The following is a 26,560-nucleotide window of genomic DNA, read 5'->3' as shown; positions in this document are numbered from 1 at the left end:
GTCTATCAGGACAGCAGGAAACCCACTCGCAAAATCTTGCCTTGGAGTAAAAGGCTCAGCCAAGGCTGGGTCCCACACATAGACCTGCAAAGGCTTCAGGGATGCTTTCCCTACTGAGCTATTTCTTCTTCCACCGGTGACACTGATACAGAGAAGGCACTGAAATGACAAACAGTAAGCTTTCCCCACTGGGCCATTTCTTCCACTGGTGACATTGATAGGAGGGATTGCAATGATAGTGTTTCAAGGATGGGCCTGGGTCCTGGGATCAGGTCTGAGAGGTCCCCACGATTGTTATCACTGAATAGCTCCCAGCCAGCCCAGCCCTCTCCTCTCCTCACCTTCTCATGGACATTGTCATACATACGTTCCAAAATGCTGCTTATACCTAAACAGATTAATGGAAATTTCAAGCGTATTCTGGGAACCTGGAAAGCCAAAGGGATATTCTTAGGATCCATGAGCTGTTGCTGGAGCAGGTAGGGATGGTTTTGTTATTAATAACCTCTGTTGCGGTTCTTGTATCAAACTGCACCTTGACTTATTTTGGATAACTTGAAAAATGCATGCAGGCAAAAAGGAAACAGAAGCTCCCACTATGCCCATCATCCAGAGATAAACACACATTGCCCTCTAAATTTCTAGGTTTTTTGGCAGGGCACGGTGGCTCATGCCTGTAATCTCAACACTTTGAGAGGCCAAGATAGGAGCATCACTTAAGCCCAGGAGTTTGAGAGCAGCCTGGGAAACATAGCAAGACCCTGTCAATACAAAAATAAAACAAAAAAAAAAATTAGCCGAGCATGGGGGCACTCGGCTATAGTCCCAGCTACTCGGGAGACTGAGGCAGGAGGATTGCTGGAGCCCAGAAGTTCAGGGCTGCAGTGGGCCATGATCACGCCACTGTACTCCAGGCTAGATGATAGAGCTAGACCCTGTCTCTAAAAAAATTAAATTAAAATTAAAATTAAAATCAATTAAATAAAATGAAAAATTTCTGGGTTTTTTTATTTTTTTTGAGATGGAGTCTCACTCTGTCGCTCAGGCTAGAGTGCAGTGGTGTGATCTCGGCTCACTGCAAGCTCTGCCTCCCGGGTTCACGCCATTCTCCTGCCCCCGCCTCCCCAGTAGCTGAGACTACAGGCGCCCGCCACCACACCTAGCTAATTCTTTGTATTTTTAGTAGAGACGGGGTTTCACCGTGTTAGCCAGGATGGTCTCGATCTCCTGACCTCGCAATCCCCCGGCCTCGGCCTCCCAAAGTGCTGGAATTACAGGCGTGAGCCACTGCATCCGGCCAATTTCTGGTATTCTTCATATACGCATAGATATATTTAAGCTTTTTCAAAACGGGACTGTGCAGTGGTGCTATTTTGTAACCTGATCTGTTCACATATCCACTGCAAATGCATTTCCATGCCATTAAACAGGCTCTCACACCTTCATTTTTAATGACTGCCACTGTGTACCAGCAGACGTGCCCCAGTCAATTTGTTGTTTCTTTCCCATGCCCGTGGTTCTGCAACTTAAACCATTGCCCACTCTAAAAAAGTGCCAAGGTTTAGCCAATTAGAAGCTCTTCATTAAAAATGAAAAGGGCATCTGCAGCCCTCCAGAGGGTGGGCCAGTGTCCTCATTCCTCTGAAAGGTATCTGTGTTGCAAATAGCAGCCTGGCCATTAGCCAGCTAGGCTGTGCACGTGGAAAAGCCTGGCCATTAGCCAGCTGTAGGCTGTGCACGTGGAAAAGGGGACTGTTCATATTTCCCTGTGGACTTCTTTAGGGAGGCTGAGCTGCTTAAAAAAAATTTTTCTTTAAAAAGAAGAAAATGTTTTGTAATTGTTTGCAAGTGCACACAGGCTCAGTGGCAAAACGAGAAGGAACCCTTGATTTCTAACCTCCTGCTGCACTGTTCAAAATTCCTCCCAGAGAAGCAAATAGGAAGCAAAGTGAAGCGCTCTGACTGTAAAATTTGCATCCTCACTTAGCCACTCCTGGTCCCAAAGGACTCCACATCAAACTGTACTTGTCTGTAAAGATCTTTCACTCAAGACAGACCACTTCTCAAGACACTGCTGATGTAGAAACAAGACAATCCAAAGGGAGAATTTAAAATACTGAGAGCCTCTAAGTAAAAATATAAATGGATTTAAGGGTAGCCGGGAAACCCTCAATGGATGATCTTGTTCAGAGCCCCAGTTAGGTAAATATAGTAGGAAAAGCAGCAGCAATATAAAGAAAAGCTGAAAAATGTTAATTAACGGAATGTGTTTGTTCAACTTGTTTTTAGGGAATACCAATAGTGTGACAGGCTATGACAGGCACTGGGAATCAGAGATAAACAAAGCCTCCATTTCTACGCTCAAGGAGTTGAAGGTGCCAAGATTTTTTTTTTTTTTTTTTGAGACAGAGTCTCACTCTGTTGCCCCCAGGCTGGAGTTAGGGGCACGATCTTGGCTTACTGCAACCTCCACCTCCCGGGTTTAAGTGATTCTCCTGCCTCAGCCTCCTGAGTAGCTGGGATTACATGCATCCACCACTATGCCCAGCTAATTTTATATTTTTAGTAGAGATGGGTTTTCACCATATTGGCCAGGCTGGTATCAAACTCCTGACCTCAGGTGATCCACTCGCCTCAGCCTCCCAAAGTGGTGGGATTACAGGCATGAGCCACCGCGCCTGGCCCAACAAATATTTGAAATATGGGGTGACCAACGTGGTACCTGGGCACATAGTGCAAGGCATGTGACAACACAGAGGTGTGACCCCTCTGCCTGGTGGCACAGGAAGGCTTCCAAGAGGAAAGAAAGATGGGACTGTGTGGGCCATCATATGCAGCAGGGCAACCTGGAAGGAGCAAGCAGAGGGCATGGGGGCATGGGGGCATGGCACGGCAGGGTGTGCTCTCAGCACCGTACCTGGTCAGGCAGAATTGAAGCATGGAGAGGCGGCGCCTCAGGAGGTGAACCCAGTGAGCCCCCAGGAGCTGGATCATGATATGTCCTGGGTCCCGAAGAGAGCAGTGTGGGCTTCGCCCAGCAGGCAGGGGGAGCGGTGGGTTTGGTGGCAGGCACATTTGATTCGCACTGGAAAGGCTCTTTCCAGATAGTATGCAGCTTGCTAGACTGCAGCAAGGGGCAAATGAAGAGACTCATAAGCATTCAGAGAAACGATGTGGCCTCAACAAAGGACAGTGACACTGGGAGTGGAGGGAGGAAGCAGTTCAGGTGATGAGATGTGGCTCAGTGACCAGTTGAAATGGGGCAGAGAAACAGAAGGACAGGAAAATGGCAAGGAGTAAGTCATCTAGAGCAAGACCCCAAATAAGCCAAAGAGGACTAACTCTGGGCCAAGATGATCCAGAGGGAGTGCCTTCCTTAGGCGTGGGGAAGAGGGAGGCAACAGCTGTTGTCAAAACAGATTCTAATCAGTGTTGAAACAGATGTGTTTGCAGAAGGCAGGCAGGTGAGGGAGTTCCTGGGAGCCGCACCCTGAATGAAACTGGTGTAGACAGCTCAGAGGGAGGAGGGTGGAAGCTTGAGGACCAAGATCAACATTAGGAGTGGTTAGTGGAGAGCAAGGCATGAGGAGGTGGCCTTAACACTGGAAGGTTTCAGTTAATTGAGGCCCAGCTGAGACCAAGGCCAGCTCCATGAACGCTGCGTCCTCCAACAGGGCTCGGCAGACCCGCAGAGAAAAGGAGGGGGGTGAAGAATGGACTCCGGCTTGAAGATTCGGCCATTTGAGTAGGGGATGGCCATGGTCCCCTCCGTTCAAGGGAACTGAGGATGTAGATGACGAGGTGACCACAGTGCTGCCCAGGAAAGGAACTGAAGCCAGGAAGGGTAGAGAAACAAGAGGTCCAGGGCTCAGGTCTCCATAGAGCAAAGATGGCAAGTAGGACCAACAGGCGTTGGGGAGCTAGAGGACCGGGGCTGTAGTCTGAAGTTGGCATGTTTGCAGACTTCCAAGGCTGGAGCGGCCTTACCAATGGCAGGGGACTATGGGACCAGGTGGCTGAAGTTGGGGGTGGGCTTGTGTTTTTCAGTGTCCATGAAGGACAAGGACCAGCAGAGGGCGGAGGGTCTGTATGACTGTCTTCCCGCTTCCAGGCTGGGGCACACGTCTCACCAGGCATCTGAGCCTAGGCTGAGCTGTTTAGAGTGCCCCCAGGGGATGGGAGAGGCTCTGAAGAAGCCTGGTGCCTAGGGTAGAGGACAGTCATGCTCCTGGAGGCAGCAGAAGGAAGACACTCACCTCTGGGGAAGACTGCAGGCTCCTATGGGAGTCTAGAAGCTCCTGGAGACCACTGGGGAATTCAGGTGCAGCCAATATCCAGTCTGTTCAAGCAGCACAGGTAGGCTCGCAACAGGGCCTGGTTGTGCTTCCCACCTAATGCTCCCCGGACTGTCAGAGGACAGGGTGGTGCCAGCCTGAGTCAGTGTCCTGAGGGATGGGGAAAGTCCCTTCATGGTGCAAGGCAAGGCTTACCTCACACCCTCACAAAGCTGAGCGGTTTCCAGAAGGGCTAGATGGGGGCCGGGAAAGAGTCTGATCCCCAAGGGCCTCTCCCTAGAACTGTGACTGCCAAACCCTTAACCTCCAGGTGTGACAAAGAGCCCAGGTAACCAGTGCATGGAGCACTGTCATTTGAACCACATCACCTTCCCAGGAAGCTCCAAGCAGTTAAAATGTCCTTATAAATTGTAACTCTGCACGTGGATTCTTACGGCATGTCCTTGGCTATTTACACCACTCAGGAGCTGGTTTTGCCATAATCTCTTTTTTTTTTTTTTCCAGTTTAGTTTGAACTCCTGACGCCTTCGTATGGGAGGGCGGAGCATGTCTTTTCATTCAGAGGTCACCTGATATTTGCAGCAGCAGGCCGGGGGTGAAAGGGTGCGGGCGTCCTCCCGGGCGCCCGACTAACAGGCCGTGGCCTCCCACAGGTGCGCGCAGGCGCTGCTGGAGCACGGGGCCTCGGTGCAGCGCGTGGGCGGCACGGGCCGGGACACGCCGCTGCACGTGGCGGCGCAGCGCGGCCTGGACGAGCACGCGCGCCTCTACCTGGGCCGCGGGGCGCACGTGGACGCGAGGAACGGCCGCGGGGAGACGGCTCTGAGCGCGGCCTGCGGGGCGGCGCGGAGGCCCGACGAGCACGGGCGCTGCCTGCGCCTGTGCGCGCTGCTGCTGCGGCGCGGGGCGGAGGCGGACGCGCGCGACGAGGACGAGCGCAGCCCGCTGCACAAGGCCTGCGGCCACGCGAGCCACAGCCTGGCGCGCCTCCTACTGCGGCACGGCGCCGACGCGGGCGCGCTGGACTATGGCGGGGCTTCGCCGCTGGGCCGCGTGCTGCAGACCGCATCCTGCGCTCTCCAGGCCTCACCGCAGCTCACGGTGCAGGCGCTGCTCAACCACGGCTCGCCCACCGTGTGGCCCGACGCCTTCCCCAAGGTAAGGCAGGATCCAGCTGGGCTGGCACGTGCCCTGGAGTTTTGCCACTTAGTGACCGGCCTGGGAGCTGGGTTGCATGCGACGCCCTCAAGGTGTAATGGCCCAGGCACCCCTGGGGACTTGTGAAAATGCAGAATCTGCTCTGCCGGTCTGGGGTGGGAGAGCCTGCATTGCTAACAAGCTCCCGGGTGTGGCCTAGACTGCTGGTCCTGGGACCCCATTTTGAAGAACAGGGGCCTAGAAGCCTTCTGGTTAGAGCCACGAGACAGTTAAGGGGTTGCATGTCAAGAATGCATCCTTTCAAAGTAGTCACCTGGGGACGGACGCCAGGCACTTATTTCGATGATGCAGTCAGAGCTCAAAATATTTTGGCAGCTCATCATCAGTGTAATTTTCAGAACGATGAAAATCAGTCTTTTGCCACATCTGGCATTTGATCTGAAACAAAATTACCCAATCTGATCATCCACCTTGTTAATGAGAGCGCTTCGTACATTTGCAGACTTCTCTCATTCGGTCCTCACCACATTGCAGTGAAACACGAGAGGCAGGTGATATTCTCCCTCAACCTGGGGTTCGGCCAGGTGCCCAGGTCATTGCAGTGTTGGGACTTCACCCCCATTCTGCTGGCTTACCCTTGCAGACTTGACTCTGAACAACTCATCCTTGTTCCACCCGTCAGATCTACCCTGAAATAATAATGATAAAGAATAAAGATTTCTCACCTCAGAAAATAACCCAAAAGACTGAAAATGTTTCCAAAATATTGGTTGGAGTAACAGGTTGTCCTCCCCAAAAGACTTCATTGAAGGGAAATCATTCCATTAGATGTAAAACCCGGGTGTGTTTAATTTAAAAATTATCTCCATCAACCAAGACTCATCACTCATAGACATAAGACATATTTTGGCCTGATTAGTTGTGAACAAATAGCTGAAAAGCTAATATTCAAAAGTACAGTGTTCTCAGTGGTCTGAACCATCAAGAAGTGAGATTCATTCATTTCTCTCAAATGCTAACTTTCCATTATAGATGCATTCAGAGTAGACTGTGCCTCTGAAAGGTTAGAAAATCCCCCCAGACAACTACCCTAGTGTTTCCTCACTTGACAAACAGGATGACACTTTCCCGATGCTGTCTCACCCCCTCTTTGGGTAATTGTCTTGTGGTGCTCCACTAATGCAATGATTTCAATATAGTGGATTCCTGAAAGGGAAGAAATGCTAGCATTTTTATGTTCTGTGACAGCTACCTTTTACATTTTAATGTTTCCCATCATTAGCAGGCTTAGTTCATCAACTTATAACATGGAAACAAGACTCACTGCCCTTCCCATGCACATTGTGTCTGCATTAAACCAACACACACTTCAACCCTTGTCATATGAAACTGCATAAAGAATGAAAAGAGGCCAGGCATGGTGACTCACACCTGTAATCCCAGCACTTTGGGAGGCTGAGGCAGGAGGATCACTTGAGTCCAGGAGTTTAAGACCAGCCTGGGCAACATAGCAAGACCCTATCTCTACAAAAAAAATTTTTTTTTAATTAGCTGGGCCTGGTGGCATGCACCTGTAGTCCCAGCTACTCAGGAGGCTGAGGCAGGAGGATTACCTAAACCCAGGATGTGGAGGCTGCAGTGAGCTGTGATAGCAACACTACACTCCAGCCTGGGTGATAGAGCAAGACCCTGTCTCCAAAAAAAGGAATGAAAAGAGAAAACAAAGTTTACAGGATGGGCCACAAGGGGAAAATATCTGGGGCAATTTTTTTTTTTCTGACTTACTTATCCAAGAAAGAATGGGGCAATTTATTTTAAAGAAAAAAAAGAGTCAATATATTTCAGTAGCTACTAGAAGTAATCCTTTGTTAGCCTTGAAGTTATTTCAATTTGAGTGATCTCTGACCAGGCTTTCAAGTCCTAGGGGCAACCCCACAGGCATCATTTCTTGGAACAGGACCTCTGACCCCTGGACTCCGTTTCCAAGGCTGTAGAAATTACTCTGCCTTGACTAGAGATGCAGGACAAAGCACAGCACCTCCTCTTTAGGTGCTCAGGGGCCCTGTTCTGGGATGGGATCCCCAGTACTATGTCAGCCACACAGAAATGGGGTCACTCAGTGGTGCAACTTATCCTCCATTCAGGTTGGGGGTAGGTTTAGATTTGGAGGACAGTGTGTTGTACCTGGGGGCCAAAAAGCCATGGGAAGTGCTTGACAAGGAATCTTGTCAGTTCCCACCCATCCTGGAAGGAACTGGAGTTTTCTTGAGAAATCTTAATACCTTGAGGCTTTCACCAAAAAGCATTGCCCACCACTGCCTCCCTGAACATGGCGCCTGCAAGCGCAGACCTTCCATCAGTGTTTGTTGAATGAATGAAAGGGATTCCAGCCACTCCAGGCTCATGGCCTGCATTAAATCTTTGGAAATAAGGATTCCACCTTTTTGCACTGGGATTCCCCCAAACCTCCAGTGGGTACCCCTACACCTGGCCAGGAGAGGATGGCAGATGAGGATGCATTCACCATGCCGAGAATCCCCTAAGCAAAGGCAGCAGTGCCTGTAATGTTCTAGCCTGGTCCCCACAACTAAAGCAAAACATTGTGGAAAGCTAGAGGCAGCCTCTTCCTCCACCCAGTCTCCCTGCAGTCGCTCCTCCAGGGACGGCATCTAATCATGTGCAACATCAAACCAACAGACACAACAGACGCTGCAGCCAGCCACAAAGATGCTGGGCAGGCACCACACGGGCGCCATGGCGAGGTGAGCGCAGAGCCACCAGCACTGTCACAGGGCAAGCCGTCCGTGGGCAGCAGCCGTACTGTGAATAGATGTAAAGAGACACCCATGGAGAGCAGAATTACCGAGGCAAAAGGTTTCACAGCGAGCTTATGACATAAATCACAGCTCCCCATGCCCAGACAAAGGCACCATCGTCGCGGCAGGCGGACACAGGGCATCCTTCCAAGCCGGCGCAGTGCTTTGCAGTGAGAATCAAAGCGGTGTCACGGCTTCGGAAGCCCACGTGTTGACAGTGCCAGGCCTTTCTGCCCGGCTGACCGCTAGTTAACACTGGGGGCAGCGACAGGGTGCCGAGGGCAGGCATAGGGGGCAGGCTGTGGATTCTGGCAGGTTTGGATTCTGGAAGGTGTCAGGGCAGGCTGGGGCTGGGCCTGTTGGACAGCAGGCAGGAAGGCAGAGAAGCACACACAGATGTGGACCTGAACTTGTTTGGCACCTGCCACAGGTGACTTTGTGGGCTGGATGCTTGGTCTGGATAAAAGGCTGCGCGCAGGAGTCTCTCTCCTTCAGCCTCTCCTTACCTGGAAGACGAATCTGTGAAACAGTCATGAAGTTCCATGTGATCTTTTTCCAAGGAAGCACTACTTTGCTCTTCTCGCCTCTTTGAGGAGCACATTTCTGGTTTGACCCCAGAAAATGATGGAGCATCAAAGCGTGTGGGAAGATATAAGTCCAGCCCCGCTCCGAGATGGGACACAGAGCTGACAGTAGCAGCACCAAGCCAGGGCTCAAACCTCTGCCCTCCGCTGCCTCCTTCACAGGTGTTCCTTTGGGAACCTCCTTGATTCACCGCTCAGTTTACGTGGCCAGCTTTATTTGTCCCTGGATGTCACCTGACACCCATCCATGAACACTCTTCATTTGCAATCAGCATGCGTGGCCAGCACATACCAGCCCCTCCTACCCTGTCTTCTATTTTGTGCTATTTCCCAAAGGCCTTCTGTTTCCTGTGGTGCAGAGGCCAGCAGCAGCCCGGGAAAACGCACCTGCAGGTGGCTGTAAAGAGTTCAGACTCTCACCTGGCAGAGGAGATGCCATGATCACAAAGGTAGTTTTCTCAGGGTGAGACTTATAGATTGCATTCCGGGTCTGATGACCCGCACGGTTTTCCCAGATATGAGAAATTCATAGATGCAGAAACTGCATGATTTGTGGTTGAGAGGGACATCATTTCCACTTTCCCCTGTGTAAAAATGAGATACTAATAATACTTCAGACTCAAACTTGTCCACCAGTCAGGGAAGTGCAGGGACAACACCAGTAATGAAGTATTTCCCCCAAGTCATGTAGGCATCGGCTATGCTTCCCACGGGCATCCCTTTAGTACTTATGTATTCATTCAACAAACATTTTGGGGGAACTTGGGTGCTTGGTACTGGAGTCACGGTGAGGAGCAGGAGCATATGTATTTCCCACCCTGGTGGAGCTGCCTGTCACGTGGATCAGACAAGTACACACACTAAGGTGAAGTTGCCATGGTGAGAAGTGCTGCAAAGCCGAGGCTCACTTCACCTTGAAAGCACAGAACGAGTTTCACCTGGCAGTGGGGCAGGGTCCAAGGCTCCCTCAAGTGTGTGATGAGTGAGCCGAGATCTGAAGGCTGAAGGCTTATCTGTGTGAAGCGGGGGACAAACATTCTAGACAGATGTCCTAGGCAAATGTCCTGGAGCAGGACAGGCACAGCAATGTGTGCAGTTGGAAAAATGAGCCAGTCATTGGAGAGGAAACAGCTAGGGGTCACCAGTTGAGACTAGGCAGCCAGGCAGGGCCTTAAGGGCCTGGGCCTCTGACTTGGGAATATTGAGAGTTGATTACATCATTTTCAAGGAAGGAGATGACATCATCAAATCAGTATTTTGGAATTTCTAAGCTCAACGTAGGGAACACACCAGGTAGGGGGCTGATGGAAACCACAGGCTGTGGTGGCGGTCCAGGTGAAGGATTCACATAGCTTGCATGGGGGATGGAGGTTGGTGCAAGAATAACAGATTCTAGGCCAGAGGCAATGGCTCACACCTATAATCCCAGCACTCTGGGAGGCACAAGGATGACTTGAGCCCAGCAGTTTGAGACCGGCCTAGACAACATAGTGAGACACCATCTCTACAAAAAATTAAAAATAAATTAACTGGGCATGGTGGCATGCACCTGTAGTCCCAGTTACTCAGGAGGCTGAGACAGGAGGATTACCTAAACCCAGGGGGTGGAAGCTGCAGTGAGCCATGATTGCAACACTACACTCCAGCCCGGACAACAGAGCAAGAACTTGTCTTAAAAAAAAAAAAAAAGGCAGATTCTAGAAACATCTGCAAATCTCTGGTCTTGTCTCAGCTTCTGGGCACTAACCATACTGAAAATGGAGACCTAAAGTTTTCATGCTTTCTTTTTACCTAATTACTGAATCAGATAAAGGGACTTCGCTTATCCCGATCCCACAGGATTTTTAGTGGGAGATTTCTGGGGTAGCAGTAGTCAAAAACCAGGGCTTCCCTTCCCGTCTTCACAGAGCTGCATGCACCCAGTCCCCAGCGGGAGGGGAGATCATAAGTAGGGTGCCTGTGCTTTTCTTGCTCTTGTTTTATTTCTCCATCTACATATAAAGCAATGTGCCTGTGTGATTCTTCCCCTTAATTTTCTTTCTGCCGCCTCATTAGCTGAAGAGAGTGCGCGTGGACACTAATGACATCAGCATGTCAGAGTAATGTGGCAGCCGCCTCTCTACAGACAGCAAGGAGGCCGCGGAGATTTTTAAACTGTGTTGGCGTAAAAATAATGAAGGCAGCCAGCTGCCTGGCAAACATGAGGGGGCACGATGCAGAGGACGGGGAGGGGCAGGGAGCCCCAGAGAGGTGGAACAGAGAGACAGAAAATGAATTCCCAGAGACAGGCAATAAGACTCTGTCACAGTCTGTGACCCGGTGGGGGAGGGGCGGGAGGAGGTGGTGCTTTTGCTCTAAGGGAGGGCAGCTCTTCCCAGGGTGGGGCATGTCCAGGTTACCTGCAGTCCCTGGGAGCCATTTAACATTTTGCAGAGAAGTGACAGGGCCAGTGGGAGGGTCGCTGGAGGGTTGCAGTGAGCAAGACCTGAGCATCACCTAGGGTACCAGATAAATAGCAGCAGACTCCATCGCGAGGGGTCCAGCGTGAGTCCTTCTTAATGGCGTGATTTTTTTCCCAACACAGAAGGGGATGATTGAAATCAGAGACTGCCGTGCACGAGGAAATGGCATGTTAGTGGGGCTCATGTGAGCCGGAAATATCAACATGTGTGGGGCGCAGAGAGGGACAGGCCTGGCGAGATGGGCAGGGAAGACCGTGCCGGCCCCAGGCCTCCTGCCGGGCACTCCCTCTGTGGCTTGGTCTCTCCGTGTCTCCGTGTTCATGCTCTGTCTCTCTCTTTCTCTAAAGTCTGCTAAGCCTGACTCAGTGACAGTAATGGATGAGAACAAAAATAATTGGGCGTGGGGAGGGGACCACCGATAATAGCTCTATGATGTCAATATGATGCCCAGTCTAGAAAGAACAGCTCCTGTCCTCCAAAAAATAGCTTTGAAGGCACAGATGAGAGGAAGGAAGAAAGAAAAGGAGGGAAAGAGAGAGAGGAAATCCACAGCAACAACAAGGCCACCTCATGTCTGAGTCTAGGAAGACCCAGACCCAATGTCCTTCTGCTGCACGGCCGTAAGTTTCCAGGCTGTCAGGCAGACATTATCAAAAAAAAAAAAAAAAGTCAGCCAGGCAGTGGGGGAAGCCCGTGAAGCCAGAGTAAAGTGCAGATGTGAAAATCGGAGGAACCCAGGTTTCAGAGCAACCTGCCAACTGCCAGAAAGAGGGTAGCAGGAGGAAGCCTCCAGGCCGAAGCTCAAGTCCACCGAGCAAACCGTCCAACTGGGATCAGGGCTGGGCCAGGCCCTCGTCCCCCTCCCTCTACGTTGTCCCTCCACTGTCTCCCGGCTGGGCACAGAGCAGGACCACAGACTTCCCCTTCCCCTGCATGTTGGCAAAATTTGCATCTGGTTCTCTCCTTAATCAAAGACTAATAAAGAGACAAAGGAATAGATTCATGGGGGAAAAGAGGACAAACCGAAAATTAGAACAGCATCCAGAAAACAGGAGATCCAAGAAAATCTCAGAAAGTATGTGCCATCCTCTGTGGAGTACAAGAAGACATAGCTTATGGGATCCATCGAAACAGTACTGGTTAAGATGAAAACTCAATAGAATGACATGAAAAGGAAGATGGAGGAGATAGTTACACCAAGAAACTAACAGCACAGTCAGATTGAAGTATACACTAAAGAAGGAAAAGGCAGAGTTGATTCATAAAGAAAGAATCAAATCCGTGCTGGGCCATTGGCCCATGTGCCCTCAGACCCTTTCCTGCTATTCCCGGGTTCTGCTCTGCATCCTGGGTGACAGGGGGAAAGGAGAAGCCCCCTCAAGCTGCACTCAGAGCCCCCATCAGCTGGCTTCTAGTCGGACTCAGCCAATGGGAGACACCATAGGAAACTGGAGTATGGAGGAAGAAAGAAGCCAGGGTATTTCTCTCTTTTGTCTCTGTCTTGTGTAGCTTCACCCCCAGCACCTGCATCTTCTCTGTGACACCAGCACCCACCAGACAGCCCCTCCCTGCATGGCCCCAGTCCCCAGTGGGTAGCCCCTGACTCAACTTGGTTCCAGCGGATGGCCCTGGTCTCTGGACTCTGATTAGACTACCTCATCCCACTATCCCACCAACTCTAAGAGTAATGACAGCTTTCTATTTTGCTAAGCTCTAGGCTACTTCACCTTCCCTTTGTTGGAATCTCAGCAGTTTGATTACCTACATAATCAATTCCATGTGTAAAGTTGTTTCTGGTTGAAATACCTAGAGTGGTTTCCTTTGCCTGATTGGACTCTTATACAGGTGGTTTAAATCACAAGTAGAAGAAAACCCAATTCAAACAAGTTTAAATAAGGAAATGTATCCTTTTATCTCACATAACAGTAAATGCAGAAGTAGCAGGCTTCTGAATTGGTTGTTTCAGTGTCTTCATGATGTCCTCAAAGAACCTGGTGCTTCCCAACTCTCTGCTCTGCCATCCTCAGTGAGTCAGCTTTGTCCTCAGAATGGCTCCCTCATGGTCACAAGATGGCTTCCAGCAACAATGGGCCCGTTTCCTTGTTCATATCCTGTTGTTCCTTTTTTCTAGAAACCCTGAGGAGGTGTCCTCAGTTGGCTTAAACCTGCCCTTCTCTGAACCAATAACTGGCAAAGGAGATTGGATTACCATGATTGGATTAAACTAATCATCTGAATTGTTGGAAAGTCAACTTCAATGTTCACTATAATGAAAGACTAATGATAAAAACTCTTCTTAAGTGCAAAAAAAAAAAAAAAAAACCAAGAAACTAAAAGAGAAAGTGATGGTAATAAAGGATAGAGTAGAGAGCCAACCCACAGATAAGTGACGTTACTGCAGAAGGAGCCTAGGACAAATGGATTAGAAATAATAACCAAAGACATAATAGAAGAAAACTTACCTGCGCTGAAAGTGTTAACTTTTGGTTGGCAATCGAAAAGGGTGTTCTCTGCAAATCAATGACAGGAGGCACATACCTATATACATTCTAACAAAAATGTTCCAAAATGACATGGAAAAATCTGTCAAAGTATTTAAGCAGAAAACAGGCTATTCATAAAGGAATAAAAACCAGGCTGGACTCAGATGTTTCTGCTGTAATAGTAACATAAGACAATGAAATATCATCCACCGATTTTGAAAGGAAAATTTGGACACTAGAATTTTAGACTCAGTGAAGATAGTTTCATTTTGATGACGAAAGACACTTTTAGATATCAAGGGTTCATAAAACATGCCTTTCTAATGCATTTTCTGAAAAAGAAAAAATACTTCAATTATTTATCAACAAGTATTTGCCGAGCACCAGTCATGTCCCAGCAATATACTAGGCACATAGGATAAGTGAGTGAACAGATAAGGGGAAAGAAGTATTCCTGCCTATGTGGAGCTTACATTCTAATGGGGAAGACAGGCGTTAAACATTGAGCATGATCAACAGACCAAAAAAGTGATAAGGACTATAGAGAAATTAAAAGGGTGGAAGGCAGTTGCAATTTTAAGTCAGGCAGTTAGGGTCAGTGACTGCTGAACAAAGACTTGAGAGATGTGAGGGACCCACTGTGTGGATGTCTGGGGAAGAGCAGTCCAGCAGAGGACCAGCCATCTGTAGCCTAAGGCTGGAGTGGGCCGGCCCTGTGCACAGAACCACAGGGGACCAGTGTGACCGGAGATGGAAGGAGCTAGTGGGATGGGAGTAGGAGATGAGATTAGGGGTGGTAAGGGGGAGGGCACAGGTTGTGTGGGGTCTTACAGGACATTGTAGTGACTTTGGCCATTGGAGGGATTTGAGCAGAGGAGTGACGCAATCCAACAATATTTTGTAAAGATCCTCCTCTCGGTGCCATGTTAAGCAGATACTTGAGAAGGAGGAGAACAGATGTGGAAAGATGAGTTAGGAGGGTGTTGCTGTGATTCACAGGAGAGATGATGGTGGTGTGGACAAGGGAGGCGATCTGACCCTGGATATATTTTGGAGGTAGAGCCAACAGGATTTTTTAACAGATTGGATGTGGAGTGTAGGAGAAACAGGAACAATGGATGACTCTGATTCCAGCCCAAGAGACTGCAAGAATGAGTTTGCTATCACTTGGGAATGGGGCAGGTTATGGGTGGCACGGCAGGTTGGGACCTGGTGAACCAGGGAGTTCAGTTTTTGGTATGTTGAGTGTGAGATACAGCCAGGTGGAGCTACAATGTAAGCAGCTGGATATCAAAGCCCAAAGTTTGAGAGGGAGAGATTTGGCCAACCTGGAGATATACCTTTGAGGGTCAGTGACAAAGGATGGTATTTAAAGCCAGGAAACCAGAGAAGATCACCAGCAAGTGAGAGTAAACAGAAAAGAGGAACAGGCCTGAATGCAAGGACAGTCCAACATCTGAAGGACGGAGATGAGACAGCAGCTAAGGCAACTGAGGAGGGGCAACCAGCGAGGTGGAAGGAATGAGAGCACACCTTCCTCAAAGCCAAGTGAAGGCTGCATTGAGGTGGAAGACATCGTCAACATGTCAGGCGTGGCTGACACAGCAAGTAAAGTGAGGCAGAGCCAGGACCACTGGCGAGGCAGAGCCTGGGCCAAGAGCAGCACTGGTGCCTTTGGTAAGGACAGTATGGGGGAGTGGCTGGGGCTAATGGCCCATTGAGGTGGATGTACTGCAGCTGACAAAGAGATAACACTGAAGAAGAGATCAGGAATGGGGAAATTCATCCCCAGATTCTCCCCACTCTGCCCCCTAAATATATCTTAAAATCTCCTACCCTCCTGACTGAGGCCACCACCATCTCTCCCCTAGACGGACACATCTTCTTCACTGGGCTCTCTGTCTCCTCTAAACTCTTCCCCAGATCCAGCCTTGGTGATATTTCCTTGGTTGGTTGGTTGGTTGGTTGGTTGGTTGGTTGGTTGGTTGGTTTGGTTTGGTTTGGTTTTTGAGAAAGGGTCTCACTCCGTTGCCTAGGCTGGAGTGCAGCAGTGCAATCATAGCTCACTGCAGTGTCGACCTTCCAGGCTCAAGCAATTCTTCCACCTCAGTCTCCTGGGTAGCTGGGATTACAGGTGCACACCATCACACCCAGCTAATTTTTTGTATTTTTTGTAGAAACAGGGTTTCTCCATGTTGCCCAGGCTGGTCTCAAACTCCTAGACTCAAGTAATCTGCCTGCCTTGGCTTCCCAAAGTGCTGGGATTACAGGCGTGAGCCACCACACCCAGTCTTGGTGATATTTCTAAAATTAAAATCAGACCCGGCCTCTCCTCCACTCATACCTGGCAAGTGCTCCCTGTGCCAGCCTCCTTCTCAGGCAGATAATGGACTCCATGGTCTTCCCTGCTTTCCTCTCCTGTTTCATTTCTGAGCACTCCCCATGTCAGACTCATGCCCCAGCCAACATTATTTGCTCCTTCTCACCTCCCAAACCTGGCACAATACGTTTTCTCTGCCTAGAACACTCTTGTCCCCAGAACTCTCCATGCCTTTTTGTCCCCCCTGCTAACTCCTGCTCCACAGCCAGGTCTCAGCTTGGATGCCACTTCTTCCAGAAATCTTCCCCTGAACTCCCCCTCATATGACCACAGCACTGTATTGTCGTTGTTATATTTGGGACTGTAAAGCTCTGTGAAGGTGGAGCTGGCCATCATAACACGCAGACATAACACAATCCCTGCCTTCCAGTAGGAGCTCAGCAAATACCTAAAGAAGGGATGGCTTAAAGGACAGGTGGTAAGCATACAACCCAGCTATAACAGGGACAAATAATTGGGAAGCACGTTGTAAAACTAAATGCAAATACCAAAATGGTTACTGAAGGAGATATGCAATATAAAATATGATCATATAATAATGACAACCTGGAACTAAAACTCCAGTATTATTAAGAAAGGAAGGGAGAGAACTGGTTAAGAGAGAAATGTAAGAGAAAGGATGATGGGATATCCAGAATATATATATATATATATATATATATATATATTTTTTTTTTTTTTTTTTTTTTTTTTTGAGACGGAGTCTCACTGTGTTGCCAGGCTGGAGTGCAGTGGCGTGATCTCAACTCACTGCAACCTCTGCCTCCTGGATTCAAGTGATTCTCCTGCTTCAGCCTCCTGAGTAGCTGGGACTACAGGTGCCTGCCACCACACTATGTTGGGCCAGGATGGTCTCCATCTCTTGACCTCGTGATCTGCCCGCCTCAGCCTCCCAAAGTGTTGGGATTACAGGCATGAGCCACTGCATCAGGCCTAGGTTGATATTTTTTTTTATTTTGAAGGTAACTAATAGCATTTTAAAGACAATGCATACTTCCAAAATACGGAAGATGAATCCAAAGAAAATACAAACATGCACAACAGAACCAGGAAACAAAGGAAACAAGAAGCAGAAAAAAAACCAAAAAGAATCAAGTGAGACCAGAGTGAGACCAAACGCTTGATTTATAACAATAAATGAAAATTGCTTAAACTACCCTCTTACCAACACAGACTCTCAAATACATTTAAAACAAAGTGAAACAAAAGGTTAAAATTGAAAAATGAGGCCAGGTGTGGTGGCGCACACCTGTAATCCCAGTGCTTTGGGAGGCCAAGGAGGGTGGATGACCTAAGATTAGGGGTTTAAGACCAGCCTGGCCAACATGGTGAAACCCCATCTCTACAAAAATACAAAAAAATTAGCCAGGCATGATGGTGGGTCCCTGTAATCCCAGCTACTCGGGAGGCTGAGGCGGGAGAATTGCTTGAACCCAGGAGATGGAGGTTGCAGTGAGCCAAGATCTCGCGATTGCACCCCAGCCTGGGTGACAGAGCAAGGCTCTGTCTCAAAAAAAAAAAAATAATAATAATGAGCAGAGATAATTCTGGCAAAAAAAAAAAAGTACTTCTATATCAATATGCAAATAGAATTCCAAGGAAATACACAAAATGAGAGGGGAAAAAATATTCATTTGATATTGACCAAGGATATAATCCATAGTGAAAAGATAACCATTATAAACTTTATGTGCCAAAGAAGATTGTGTTAAAACAGAGAAATTGACTGAAAAATAATTTAGGTGATTCTTAATTCATATCTATCACAGACCAAGTGAGCCAAAAAAAAAAAAAATGAAGTGCAGTAGCTCCAAATCATAAATGTGACAAACATATTTTGAACCAAATGAAATGTGACTTCTGCTAGTGCCAAAACAGACATTGTCTACAGCCATATTGCAATATACCAGAAAATTAATAGTAAAAAGTTTGTTCATTTTAAAAAATAACATAACCATTTGAAAATGTTATAGCACACTCTCAAATAACTACGCCTCAACAGTTATTTAACTGCAGACTATTTAAGAAAGACGAGCCGGGTGTAGTGGCTCACATCTATAATCCTGGCGCTTTGGGAGGCTGCAGTGGGAAGATCGCTTGAACCCAGGAGTTCAAAACCAGCCTGGGCAACATAGTGAGACCTTGTCTCTACAAAAAAATTTTTTAAATTAGCCTGGCATAGTGGCATGCACCTGTAGTCCCAGCTACTCAAGACGCTGAGGTGGGAGGTTCACTTCAGTCCAGGAGGTCAAGGCTGTAGTGAGCCATGATCACACCACTGCACTGCAGCATAGGTGACAGAGCAAGACCCTGTCTCAAAAAAGGAAGGAAAGAAGGAAGGAAGGAAGGAAGGAAGGAAGGAGGGAAGGAGGGAAGGGAACACTGCCTCAAAACTTTTGGCTATGACCCTACCAACGTTCAAAGGGAAATTTACACCATTTTGAAAGTTGCCTTTATCATGACTCTAGGAAAAAAATGTTATGAAATTAACTGAGCAGTCAATCCAAGGAGCATGAAAGACAAACAAAACATACCTAAGGAGATACGAGAAAGGAGTTAATAATGATAAAGGCAAAAATTAATGGGTTATAATATTTTAAAAGAGAACTGATCAACAAAATCCAATAGCTGATTTCTTGAAAAAAGGAGTAAAATGGAAAAACCTCCAGCAAAACTAAACAGGAAAAAAAGCATTGAAAATACAATTACAGTGAATTTCGAATGAGAAAAGGGTGCTTATTCATCAACAGAGTGAAGATCTCTTCCTTCCACCTTTATGGATCCGTTTGGACCTCATTCTACAGCTCTCGGCCCTCTGCCTTCCAGCTGGGTATAGCCAGTGGGGTGTCCCGGCAGCAGGAGGGAGGAGAGGAGAGTGAGGGCAGAACATGCATTCTCTGGGTTGGCTCTTTGCCTCAGGCTAGCTGTGTATCCCCAAGCAAGGACTGCTGCTTCTGCTAAGACAGCTCACCTGACTGGCCCTTCAGCCCAGGGTGGTAATACCTCTGCCACGACCCCACATTGCTGCCCTGACCCTTGTCAGTTTCCTTGTACCCACATCTGGTTAAATAGTTCTTGTATCAATAAACACTTCTGGAATGATCCCATATCGAACTCGCCATCTCTTTTTTTTAGACGGAGTCTTGCTCTGTCGCTCGGGCTGGAGTGCAGTGGCGTGATCTCAGCTCACTGCAACCTCCACCTCCTGGATTCAAGCAATTCTCCTGCCTCAGCCTCCTGAGTAGCTGGGACTACAGATGTGCACCACTATGCCTGGCTAATTTTGTCCTATTTTTAGTAGAGATGGAGCTTCACCATGTTGGCCAGGCTAGTATCGAACTCCTGACCTCAGGTGATCCACCCACCTCGGCCTCCCAAAGTGCTGGAATTACAGGAGTGAGCTACCGTGCCTGGCTTCTCCATCTCTTTTCTATTGGACCTTGACTGTTATTTATGCAATGCTAAATTTCTTTAAAATGAAGATTATTTTCCAGGAAAATATAGATTAACAAAATGGACTCAAGAAGAAATCAAAATAAAATGTGCCAATAACCATGAAAGAAATGAAAACTATCAAATTACTACCTACAGCTAAATGCCAGGCATAGACAATGTCAAATGCAAGATCTACTGTGCCTTCCTAATTCCAATAATGGTCTACTTTTTAAAATCTTCCCAAGTATTAAAAAAAAACAAATTTTCTCAGATAGTTTTACTAAGTTAACATAAAATGATGTTAAAACTTGACAAAAATAGCTCAAAAAATAAAACTATAAACCAGATTTATTAAAAGAAATTTAAAAAACTTAGTAAATTGAGTCTGGCACTGTATTATATATACTATACTATTTCAAATGAGAAAAATGTGCTTATTGGTAGATATGGTGAAGATCTAGCCTGATCTAGTATATATAATAGCATATATCTCTCTCTCTGATACATAGTGATATCATCATTATATATTTTTATACATAATATGTGTATAAAATATAGAAGAATAGCCAAATAGGGCCTGTTTTATGAAGGCAACAATGGGTCAGTATTGGAAAATCTTTTTCTTTTTTTTTTTTTTTTTTGAGACAGAGTCTCACTCTGTCACCCAGGCTGGAGTGCAGTGGCACAATCTCAGCTCACTGCAACCTCCACCTCCCGGGTTCAAGCAATTCTCCTGCCTCAGCCTCCCAAGTAGCTGGGATTACACGCGTGCACCACCATGCCTGGCTAATTTTTGTATTTTTAGTAGAGAAGGGGTTTGTTTCATCATGTTGGTCAGGCTGGTCTTGAACTCCTGACCTCAGGTGATCCACTTACCTCAGCCTCTCAAAGTGCTAGGATTACAGGCATGAGCCACCACTTCCAACCTGGAAAATCTTTTTCTATCAACTTGGTTAGAAAAAGGCAAAAAATGAAATTACATCTTAAACTTTGTAGTAACCTAGGAATAGAAAGATATTTTCTTAACTTAGAACAGGGTATCTATTTGAAACTAATATTCAAGGTTATATTTATGGTAAAACATTAGAGACAATCCTGTTAAAGTTGGGAATAAGATAATTATGCATGCTATTAATGTTGTTATTTAGCATTGAACTGAAAAGCTCTAGCCAGTGTAATAAGATAAGAAATATTAATATTGAGGAGGAAAAAAAATCATTATTTGCAAAATTATTGTCTACCTGAAAATAACCCTAATAAATAAAGTGTACTTACAAATCAGTGAAGAAATGAACACACCAATAGAAAAATGAGCAAAAGACATAATTGAGCAATTCACAAAGGAAGAAAAACAAATGGTCAAACAAAACAAAAGTAAATAGTCCATATTGGCCGGGCGCGGGGGCTCACGCCTGTAATCCCAGCACTTTGGGAGGCTGAGGTGGGTGGATCAGGAGGTCAGGAGTTCAAGACCAGCCTGGCCAACATGGTGAAACCCAGTCTCTAATAAAAATACAAAAATCAGCCAGGTGTGGTGGCACCTGCCTGTAGTCCGAGCTACTTGGGAGGCTGAGGCAGGAGAATAGCTTAAACTGGGAGGCAGAGGTTGCAGTGAGCCGAGATCATACCACTGCACCCCAGCCTGGGTGATAGAGCAAGACGCCATCCAATAAAAAAAAGAAAAAAAGATAATTGCTTGTAAATAGATTCACAATCTATTCTGCATGGAAAAAAATCAGATTTCAAAATCATATGCAAAGCATTCACCCATTGTCATATATATTAATTTTCTGTCTAAACACATAAAACATTAGCATACACAAAATGTTAATAGTAGTTACCTCTAACCAAAGGAATATGAATTTTTTTTAGTTTGTCATATTTGTATTTTAAAGTGTTTTAGGTCTGGAGCTGTGGAGAAGGGAGCCAAGTTGTGAAGTGAGCAGCCTCCATGAGTGACTTAAATACTTTCTTTTGTTGGACTCTGTGTCCATAGAGCCCCAGTAGACATGACGCAGGGCAGGCCCCGGTAGTGGTTCAGGTCATTGCTGCAGATATATGGTAGCTGGGCTTAGAAAAGTTGCATAACCTCCGGTCTCTCAACCAAGAAAAAGAAAGAACAATTGTACAACACTTGGCAAATCTTAGACCTCAAAAAGAGAGAGCTATGAAATTGCCCTGCCCCTCTCCAAAATCGAATCTGAATTTGGTCCAGCTTCTTTTTTTTTGAGACTGAGTTTCACTCTTGTTGCCCAGGCTGGAGTGCAATGGCACGATCTCGGCTCACCGCAACCTCCGCCTCCCAGGTTCAAGTGAATCTCCTGTGTCAGCCTCCCGTGTAGCTGGGATTACAGGCATGTGCCACCACGCCCAGCTAATTTTTGTATTTTAAGTAGAGACGGTGTTTCTCCATGTTGGTCAGGCTGGTCTTGAACTCCCAACCTCAGGTGATCCACCTGCCTCAGCCTCCCAAATCCCTCAGCTGGGATTACAGGTGTGAGCCACTGCGCCCGGCAACTGAATTTGGTCCAGCTTCTAAATCCAACTACTAATTTACAGAAAATGGAGGAAGAGCAGCATGTCCGCAAATCCCACAGGGATGTAATCAGCAAAAGCCCCACAGTGAGAAACACTACAGGACAAATAACCCAGTTCCCACCACAGATAAGTCACATGAAACAAAAAAGACATCTAAAAATGCATCACAGCAACCAGTCTCATTATGTCAGCCTTAACTGGAATGATTATTCAAACAAACAAATTATTTTGTTAATATAATGGCATTTAAGAGAAATCTGTGAATTTAAACACTGTATATGACATGATATTATGAAACTATTGTTAATTTCTCAGGTGCTATAATATTATCTTTGTTTCTTCAAAGGGTCATATAAAAGATGCACTGAAATACAGATAAAATTATAGGATACATGGAATTTGCTTTAATCTTAGGAGAAGTGGATGGGCAGGATCAACCATGGGTTGATGGGGGGGACTACATGGGAGTTTATCATACTATTGGCGCTACTTTTTTGTATGAAGGTTCAAACTTCTCCATAACAAAAAAAGTTTGTTTTTTAAAAGCAAATAGTGTTCCCACCTTTATGGTGAAGCTAATGGACTTGAATTATAAATTTGTGAATAAGGCAATAGGAATCTTTGCCAGTGGGGACTGTGAAAATAAAATGGAAATGCCAAGTCAAGAGGAAATTCAACAGCAAAACAATTCCTCTTCCCCAATTCTCAATTTCCTGACACATTTGAAAATTGAGGTAAGAAATTGGGAACACCATCCTCGGGCCAAACTTCCTCCTAGCAGAACTTCATTCCTTTTCTCTGAGCAGCTCTCTGGGGGCCGAGGAGGCCTGCCAAGCCATCAGCATAGCGCCCCTGGGAACCTGAATGCTTAAGCACTTGGGCCAGACTTTGGCTGGGTGGCCATCATGATGGGAAGGAGGGCTCCCTTGCAGAGCCGTTGCCTTGTGTCTTTGTGTGCACTAATTCATGTGATCCCTGCAGCAACCCTGTGGTACTGTTCTGTTGCTGTTCCCTGTGTGGCTTGGGCGTAGGGAGGTCACACAGCTAGGGAGAGCATCCCCCCACAGTCCTCACCCTTTCCCCACTGAGACCCAGAACGCAGTCGGCCTACGCTGCGTCTTTCATCTCTTCCCACCAGGTGCTGAAGACGTGTGCATCGGTCCCCGCAGTCATCGAGGTGCTTTTCAACTCCTACCCTCAGCTCTGCGTGTCAGAGTCCTGGAAGGAAATGATTCCTGAGGAAGTATTCCAGGCAAGAGAGCTGCCTTTCTGCCCATCTTTAGTACAAAACTTTTGTCTGTTTTTGCTTCTTTGCATGGGGAGTTTTGCACTGATATTCAGCTAAGTATCATACATCTGAAAAAGGAAGAATGGGAAATGAGGGTGTATTTGCATGTTTCTGGTTTTTTCTGGAGGCTCCATAGTCACACAGCCAGGAGCTTGTTACAGTAGTTGTGGTGCCGTGGCCTCAAGGAGCTCAGAGCCCCGTGCTGGCCTGAAAAATGCCAGAGTTCTCTTAACCAGTGTCCAAAGAAAGGCCAGAGCCACCTAAATCCATGGGCCTAGCTCCATGTCAGGACATACTAATCCGGCCCTGTGAGTCAGCTTCATGCTCCAGCAGCTCAAGATATGACCAAGGAAGCTGTGGGCATTACATCTATCCACGACAAAGTCCACAGGTGACTGCCCATTAAAAGAGAGTGAGAACAGGCCAGGTGCGGTGGCTCATGCCTGTAATCCTAGCACTTTGAGAGGCCAAGGCAGGCAGATCGCTTGAGGTCAGTTCAAGACCGGCCTGGCCAACATGGTGAAACCTTGTCTCTACTAAAAATACAGAAATTACCCGGGTGTGGTGGCAAGCGCCTGTAATCCCAGTTACTCAGGAGGCTAAGGCAGGAGAATCGCTTGAGCCCAGGAGGCAGAGGGTGCAATGAGCCGAGATCGCGCCACTGCACTCCAGCCTGGGCGACAGAGCTAGACTCCATCTCAAAAAAAAAAAAAAAAGAGAGTGAGAAGAGTTGTGTGTGTTTTTTCTGTTTCACTGACTTGAGTCATGTGTGCATGACTGACCACCAGACCAATGCCATGCACTCGCTCCTGAGCCCCTCCCTGGGAAAAGGGAAGAGCTGGTCGTGACTAGGGGAGATGAACAGGGCCACCCCGGAGCTGTAGGGCTGCTGTGCAAAGAGGACAGAGCAAAACGGAATTCGGGGAGACCACCTGGAGCATCTGAAGTCACCCCAGTCAGAATCCCCTCTCACTCGGCAGGAACCATGCTTTGGGAGAGCACACAAGCCCCTGGGGTAGAGGGTGGTTCCCACAAAATGGTGTGTCTCTCTCCAGTGCGCTTATCTGGGATCAGTTAGCCATAGAAAAGCCCACTTGTACCATCAGTGGTCTGGCTAAGAAGAAAACGTATGTTGGTTCCACGTGCCCAGATTTCTAATCCACTTGCCTTCCCTTCCAGATGCACAAGCCGTTCTACCAGTCCCTCTTTGCCTTGGCCCATACCCCACGCTGCCTGCAGCATCTTTGCCGCTGTGCCCTTCGCAGACTGTTTGGCAAAAGGTGCTTTGACCTCATCCCCTTGTTACCCTTGCCAAAGCCCCTGCAGAATTATCTACTTTTGGAGCCACAGGGTGTTTTGCACTGAAACGCAGAACGCTGCAACCAATACTGTTGTTCTCCTCACTGCCCTTCCGTGGGCTGTGTGTTGAGGAGAGTGCCCTGATGCAGATGGAGGTGATGGGAGTTCCCTTCCCACTTGCTCTCAGTGGGACTGGGTGAAGCACAGACCTTGCCAAGCTTCAGGTTCACCTCGAAATGGAATTGGCAACAAAAGCCCTTTCTGCCTCTCAGGGTCACTTGTGAAAATCCAGTGAAATCGTGACTATCACAGCACTTGGTCTGGGAAAGTACCTTTCAACAACAGTTAAGCCAAAAGGTACAGTGAGTCCTCAGTTAAGATCTTCGATAGGTTCTAGGGAACCAGCTTTAAGCGAAATGAGGTATAACAATGCCAGTTTTCCCAAGGTTGATTGATATAAACAAGAGTGATGTTCCTACAGCATATTTCTGGTCACAAAAAGATCACCACACTTCTTAATAAAGACCAATACAATTCTAATAGTAAACATTGAAATAAAGGCAAGCTACACATGCCTTTAAAAGAGATTAATAACAAGTAAGATAAATATTTACCCAATTTTTGGTGAATCAGTATGTGATGGTGGTTGTCCTGCTGGTGGATTAGATCAAGGAATAAATGTTTGCAAAACGAACCTTGTCAGGAGCACCTCCTACCACCATGAAGTTCAGAACAGTCACCAATGTGGCAGGCTTGCTAGGCCCTCTCATACCGCATCATTTATTGTCATGCATTTGGATGATTATTATATGCCTTATGAATTTTTACTTTACAATAATTTGTATTCATTCATTCATTCATTCATTCATATTCTAATGTGCTTATTCTAGTTCAGGGTCGTGGGTGGCCAGAGTCCACCCCAGCAACTCAGTGTGCAGGGCAGGAACCAGGCCTGGACGGGGTGCTGTTCCATCGCAGGGTGCTCACACACCCCCACACCCACCCACCCACACACAACACTGGGACAATTCAGACACGACAGCTCACCTCACCTGCTCAGCTTTGGGATGTGGGTGGGAACTGGAGCACCCAGAGAAAACCCACACAGACAATAGCCTTGGCCAGGAATCAGTCTTGTTTCTTTTTTGTTTGGTTTTTTTTTTTTTTTTTGAGACTGGCGCAATCTTGGCTCACCGCAACCTCTGCCTCCCAGGTTCAAGCGATTCTCCTGCTTCAGCCTTCCTAGTAGCTGGAATAACAGGCATGTGCCAGCACGCCCGGCTAATTTTTTATTTTTAGTAGAGACGGGGTTTCTCCATGTTCGTCAGGCTGGTCTCAAACTCCCGATCTCAGGTGATCTGCCCGCCTCGGCCTCCAAAGTCCTGGGATTACAGGCATGAGTCATCACGCCCGGCCGAATCAGTTTGGTTTCTTATCGGTGTTATAATAAAATGACATTAAACAAAACATTATTTAAGGACCTACTGTATACGTATTTTTCCAATGTGTTAGCAGCCCTCATGCTGCCCCTGAGCCTTGGGACCCTCCCCTCACAGACAGGCCTCTCACCCCGCTGGGGCCCGACCACCTGGGGAAGCTCTGTACCCTAGATCACAATGGACCTGCATGTTGAGAAAGGACACTTGCAACCACGGCATGCGCACCTGCCCAAGGCCTGTCGATGCTCTCAGTGGTCCCAAGCATATTACAGCCCAGAGCTCCCCAGGAGGACACCGGCAGGATGGTGAGTGGAAGTTTCCATCCTGTGTGAGTCTTCGTGTGACACCCTCACCAAAAGCCACTGCTCCAGCTCCAGGAACAG

General features: G+C 47.4%; 1 protein-coding gene across 1 annotated transcript in view; it reads left to right on the top strand.

The window, feature by feature from the left end:
• ASB18 (ankyrin repeat and SOCS box containing 18) overlaps window positions 1-26,220 on the top strand; it is a 70,539-nt gene extending 44,319 nt beyond the window's left edge. Inside the window, exons 4-6 of the mRNA XM_054478995.1 lie at window positions 4,949-5,453; window positions 23,290-23,403; window positions 24,619-26,220. Coding sequence (XP_054334970.1) covers window positions 4,949-5,453; window positions 23,290-23,403; window positions 24,619-24,804 — 805 coding nt within the window. The 3' untranslated portion in view covers window positions 24,805-26,220. The remainder of the gene's footprint in view (window positions 1-4,948; window positions 5,454-23,289; window positions 23,404-24,618) is intronic.
• The last annotated feature ends 340 nt before the right edge of the window (window positions 26,221-26,560 follow it).

This window comes from Pongo pygmaeus, chromosome 11, assembly GCF_028885625.2.
Source record: "Pongo pygmaeus isolate AG05252 chromosome 11, NHGRI_mPonPyg2-v2.0_pri, whole genome shotgun sequence".
In the NCBI taxonomy this organism is placed as follows: Eukaryota; Metazoa; Chordata; class Mammalia; order Primates; family Hominidae; genus Pongo; species Pongo pygmaeus.
The sequence above is the reverse complement of the archived record's forward strand: the minus strand, read 5'-3'. Positions and strand labels throughout refer to the sequence as shown.